Below are 6,416 nucleotides of genomic sequence, written 5' to 3' on the forward strand. Positions count from 1 at the left end.
ATTTCTATCAGATAGGTGCCTTATTTTCTTAAAATTGCATAAGAGAAAATACGCATTTAATGTGCCAACGGTCTATTTAAAAACAAATGTTTTAACAAAATAGAAGATTTGTTAAATTTGCGTGATGGATGACGAAACATGGATGCACTTTCTACAGCCAAAAATGAAGATCAATAATAAAATGTGGAATCAAAGAAAAAGCTATCGTTCTTATTATTGTAAAGAGAAACAAGGGCTCCAAGCATATTTTTTGAAAACATTCAAAAGAAGGTTAATTTGTACAATTTTAGATACGTCATGGAAAATGTTTTTCATCAGTTTCCGTTCTCTAACTTTTGCAAGGATGCATGTATGAGGTCGGAATTGCTTATGCAGGTATTTCACCAGAAAATACAGGTCAAGTTTGAATTTAGCCGTGGTTCGATGATTTTTGACAGATTCATCTCTCTTGAACTTAAAAAAAAGTACGAAAATTTCAGTTTGCGTTCTCTAACCTTTGCAGAAATGTATATATAAGGATAGAATTGCTTATGCAGGTATTTTACCAAAAAATACAGTTCAAATTCGACAAACAAGTTTAAAACAAAATATTGCATTTGAATTTTCGGCTGCCTTCTGGGGACATTCATGACATTACGACACATCTAGATTTCTTTTAAAATCTTTTCTTTATGTTTTTATGTTTTTGTTCTCTTTGGTTTTCAATGTTTTTTCCTCGATGATTATTTTTTTCTACATACACATGTATTATTAAGAAGGATATGAATGTCTATTATTAGTAAAGTGGATGAATGCAGTAAATCTTTTTGTTGTTTATAAATTATTTGTCAATGGAAGATATCCTATGTAGACTGTAACAAGAGGCCCATGGGCCACAATACTCGTTTGAATCTCATTTGCCCTGCTGTTCTTCGTCCGAAGAAAAATTCTCCCACCTTAGTCACATGAAAGAATTCTAATTTTTAAGCCTATTGATTTTTTTTTTAATTTTGCTTTCTGTTTGAGATGAGTACACATAGCAATACGTATTGTTAGAAGAACTTTGTAGTCGATGAGCCGTGTTTTGACCCTGTTAACGGAGATAAAAGATAAGAATAACAACCTTGTCATAAACGGTTTTGCATAAAACTTATCGTAGAAGAGAAAAGTAATAAGCAGTTTGCGGTTGCATTTCCTCTGAAAGCATACAATGACCGAAATCCTGGGGAGGAGCTACTCCATGTAATTAGGAGTTACATGTAGTTACCTTGTGTTTTTTATACTTCGAGGTAAAAAATTCTTAAAGAAAAAGTGCCAGTGATCAGCCCTGTAGAATCATTCCATCATTATAGGTGAAAAAAAACACTCAACGAGTTGGATAAATTCATATCCTACCTACACTGATGAGAGTTTTTTTTAATAACATGTCCCACATATCTATCACAGTTTTAGTTTTACACAGTTTTTAAAATAAATTAATCAATTTTATTTGACATCACTATTTCAAAGCAGAAACCATTATAATGTCACAACTATTGGTACGAAAATGATACCATATAAACTATATCCAATGTAAAAATATTATATAGAATCTTCCATAATTCGTAGTTTGATATGATTTTATCAATTGACTGTGTGTTTTCAATCTCCGAGCCTTGGCGATAAAAACATATCCAACCAAAATTTACTTAATTACAAATTTGTGACATGATTCCTGCAGAAGGGGGGGGGGGGCAATTAAGTACTACAAAGTCATTATCAGTCAGGAAAAATCAAATCATAGATAAAATTGCAAAATTCATACTATCTTTTAGTCCTTATTATTTTATTAGGAGCAATATATTTATTTCCAGAATGTGCATTTAATTGATTCACAAAAGCATGTAAGGTTAAAGTTTTTTCCAGCTGTTCATTGTATATATTACACTGTACGTTGAATGTGATTGTGTAGAAGGTAAAGCCAGTTTTGGGGTCCTCTCCAAATGAAATTGGTCAAATCATTATGAAAGGCATTTGCAGTTTACGAGATTATGGCACAAGTATTTGAGACATTTTGTTTCTAAAACAAACGTACTGTGTTGTTGATAATTCATTCACTTTCGTCTTGACTGGAAGAGGTACAACGAGAGTTATCATATTTCAAGTTTAATTGCTTCTCTTCTGAAAGGCGAGAAAGAGCTGTATTTAGACGTAGACAAACTGTGGCATTTAGGACCTCGGTCGAACTTTCGTCTCTGACTTCATTTATTCCTCCAGTAACGAGGCCCAGGGCAGACACTGATCTCTGGTCAGGAGATTTGTCGTGTTGGAAAACCATTGAGCCAGAGTCGCCTTTTGCAGAGAAGGGATGATCATGGGACTCTAAACTTGAGACTAGGAATGAAACAGGGAACATTTCCTTTCTATTTTCGAACAGCTTAGAATAAAACTCCGAGCTCAAGATCCGACCATCAGTAAAGTTAGTTGTTGCTCCCATTTTACGTACGACGACATTCGACGGTATGATTTCTTGGTGAATTTTTACATTGCATGGATCTTCCATTCTATTCAAAAGGGTTGTATCACAGTTTCTTCGTTTGTCTTTTTCTATCTTGAAAACGGCAAAGTCGTGCAAGGGTTCTGGATCTGAATTAATGCATTCAACGATTTTTGAGAGTTCGGAAGTTTCTGGGGATATAATGTACACTTGTTGTTTCTCTTGAGTTAAAGCATGATGACATGTCAATCCATAGACTTCGTCTCTGCCATCGTCTTTCAGCAGAGCTCCAGCTGTGGCATAGGAAAGTTGTGTATTGTCACCTTTCTTATCTAAATATATTTTTTCTCCTTGTTTCACATAACTATGTATTTTTAATTTATCCGATACGATATTAAGTGTTTTTCCGTTAAAAAATTCCGAACTAAGTTTACATAATTCAGATTAAAGGGGCTCGATTTCAGTACTATTCTCTATAAATACCCGGACATTAGAAGAATCCCAGATACCAAAAAAAAAAAAAAAAAAAAAAAAAAAAAAAAAAAAACCAGGTTTTCTAAAAAAAAGTTATAAAAACATATAATAAAAATAATTAAATGATTTAAAGACTATGTAAATGTTAAGATGTTTTATGTAAATTTTATCGAACTGAATGCTTATACCCCAAGTTTCTCATTCTACGATAATTTATCATTGATAAGTGTATGCAAAGCATAGTAATAAGAAGCATACTGAAACAAAAATTCTTTCACAATCTGTGGAATTTGCCTTTCTTTTTTAGAGATTTTTTCTGGTGACATTTGTGATAAAAGTGATAGGCATTCATTCCTTATTTCAGGTATTCCTTCCAGTGATCCCGTAAATCCTTCAAGAAATCCTTGGATGTATTCCTTCAAAGGAATTTGTAGGAAAGAGGTAAGCTCTTCCCGAACGGATGTTGTTCTTCTATACAGTGAAGGATACTTTGATTCAGCAGTGGCTTCGTCTGGTCTGGTGCATTGATTTCGGACAATAAAAGCCTTGGTCCACACAGGTGGTCGTATGGAATAAATGAACTACTCAAAAGAAAGGAAAATCTAGTTTTCTAATATTGTAAAGACTTGTGTGAGGAGCAAATAATTTTATATTGTAAAGATGCAAGTACGTTTTAAATTTGATTGAAAGGTTCATCATCACTTTGAAAATATATGAAGACAGGCCATCGGTTTTCATCTCTGGAAAAACATCCTTTGGTTTCATCTGAAAAATTATACATTATACAGTTATTGACTGGGTATGAGGGCAACATATGATTTGTTGGACTTGAAGGTGAAAATATTGCAACATTTTCACCTTCAGGTCGAACAAATCATATGTTTTCCGAATCCCAGTCTATAACTGTTTTGTTATGTCTTTAACTTAAGATGGAACACTAAATAAAAACCTTTAAATAGATTTACTTAATATATAAACAATTTCTTTATATGTAATATTTTGGTTTATCAATAAAAATAATACAATAAAAATGGGAAAAAATCATAAAATCATTTTATCACAGAAATTATTTATCATAAAACATCGTTTTTTCCCGTGACGTCATCTTTTAAATAGTATACGGTAACTCTTGAAACGTCGGCCATTTCCGTGTTGCCGATATTAAACGACGACTAATTAATTATGACGTAGCAATGATGTTGCGGTCTAACAATTCTTATGTTGGCCTGACAGACCGGTCAACAATGAAAGTGTTAGACCGATGCAAAAACATTTACTTTGTTGAACTTTTTATTTGCAATAAATATATAGAAAGATATTCATAAGGGTATAACAATATACAATAAAATATAAATAGAAAACACAAAAATTCTCCGTAAAGGTAAAATATAAGTAGAATTTTGAATTAAAATCTGCGTGGTCGGAAGAATATGAGATCAACTATGGGAAAGAATCAACAAAAAATAGTTTTCCCACATTTTTATTGATTTAGATTCTGATTAGTACATTGAATCATAGTGACGTTTTGATACTGTCGCGACTTTCAAAAAAAAAAACGTGATGTCACAATAGAAAAACCAAGTAACATAATCATGGCAAGATTCTCTACAACACTGCTCTACAATTGAAATGCAGATAAATTTTTTATTTGAAGCAAACTACTATTTTATTTGCTTGTTTTTTACATAACAAAACAATTATTGCTTGCGTTTTCGAGCAACAGCGATTATGGTAGCCTCCTTGGGAAGAAAATATTGCCTCCGAAGCTCCGCGTCGGGTAATATTTCATACCTTGGAGGCTACAATAATCACTGTTGATCGAGAACACAATATTTGTAAAATATATTTATAGAGGGAGAATACCCTTTGAGGAAGTAATGAGCATCTCTGTTTCTGTTGTAATTTCTCCGGCTATGTAAAGTTGAACTCTGTTGACTCCTATGGGTGCATAAGTTTCCTCAAATTGTCTAAAAGCTCATATCTTTTATACAACATTACAAACAAGATGATGGTGATAACAGAGACGTGGAAAACTGCTGATCGAGTACCATCTCTCCTCATACAGAACCGGACAACTTTCTGAAATATCAATTACGGTCAACTATAATAATTAAAGTTGCAAAATGAACGTTATTCAAAAGTTAAACACGGCGTCCTATTTTGGCTGACTTGTTCGATAGCAATTGTTAGGTCTGTGTTTTATACTGAATTTGACTACGGAAAGTTCCGTCTACATGATCAATACACACGGCTTAAGGTTGGTGTGACCGGTCAACAGGGGATGCTTATCCTTCTAGGCACCTATAGAATTTCCAGGGTCCGTGTTTCACACCCTCTTCACATATTTGTAATGCTTATGATTTTTTTTTTTTTAGATCGATCACTGTTCATTATCTTCACCTTTTACCTTCACATTGAAATAGATTATTTCAAATTCTAAAATTTCACATTGTAATCTCTTAGTTTTCAAACACATCATAAATGCATATTTTCTATTTTTCGAGTTCTTAATATATTATGCAATAACTGATTTGCACAGTATATAAAATTAATGATTTTCTTTTGATATACATGTAACATGTTACTTTATTTTCTTATTCTACAGCTTTGTTTCTCACCTGATTTAGATTTCTGTTTTCTCTCACTTTCCACATTTTTGCTTCGTATCTCTGAGGTGTCAGATAATGTTTTTGATATCGGTGTCTAAAATAGAAAGAATTATTTTCTTTATTTGAACATGTATTTAAAATTGAAAGTATTATTTTAAGTAAACTTTTTTTATATATATTTTATTCAATATTTGATAAAACATCACTTCGCATATTAGAAAAATAAATGAGAGAATCGATGTTGATCCCATGAAAGAAAGAAACAAAAATAACGAAAGAACTATTGGATACTTGCTTTTGGTTGACTGGGTGGAAAGACCCTAGACAGAGAGACAAGAACAATGTTACAGGAGAGGACAATTCTATAAAAGACAATTGTATGTTTATTAACTGTAATTAGAGATAAATTTACATTTACATGTAAGATAAAAAGTATACAATACACGTTCGTGTGTTCAACCTACTGTGAGACAAATAATTTTGGTAGTTTTTTCTTAGTATTTCTTGTGCTTAATTATTATTCTTATTGAATATACATTTTGTAAACATGTTCGTTATGAACATCTTTGTCATTGCTCTGCGCACTAGGGGTAGTATTTGACCAAAATAATGAATCCTTGACTCAATTATTTAAAAATTTAATTCATGTAGACATTCTTACATATTTCCATTAAGTGGTTGAACATGCAATTACAAATATCGGACCACAGCCATAAAAATTTCACGTTTTTAGGTCACCTGAGTCACTCAGGTGACCTATTGCTATCTGATTTCGTCCGTCGTCGTGCGTCGTCCGTCGTGCGTCGTCCATCGTGTGTTAACATTTGAACATTTTCAGCTTCTTCTCTGAAACCGCTGAATCAATTTCAGCCAATTTT

General features: G+C 32.5%; 1 protein-coding gene across 1 annotated transcript; it reads right to left on the reverse strand.

The window, feature by feature from the left end:
- Positions 1 to 1,887: 1,887 nt before the first annotated feature.
- On the reverse strand, positions 1,888 to 2,787 carry LOC133193358 (uncharacterized). The gene has a single exon (XM_061329297.1). The coding sequence runs from the start codon at positions 2,519 to 2,521 to the stop codon at positions 2,069 to 2,071; it is 453 nt and encodes a 150-aa protein (XP_061185281.1). The 5' UTR covers positions 2,522 to 2,787; the 3' UTR covers positions 1,888 to 2,068.
- Between the last annotated feature and the right edge of the window lie 3,629 nt (positions 2,788 to 6,416).

Source organism: Saccostrea echinata, unplaced genomic scaffold (assembly GCF_033153115.1).
Source record: "Saccostrea echinata isolate AGI-Se365-2 ecotype Australia unplaced genomic scaffold, CSIRO_AGI_Sech_v1 ptg000027l, whole genome shotgun sequence".
Taxonomy (NCBI): Eukaryota; Metazoa; Mollusca; class Bivalvia; order Ostreida; family Ostreidae; genus Saccostrea; species Saccostrea echinata.

Coding starts and splice junctions, on each gene's coding strand:
- LOC133193358 (XM_061329297.1), bottom strand. CDS start 2,521: ATGGAAGATCCATGCAATGTAAAAATTCACCAAGAAATCATACCGTCG.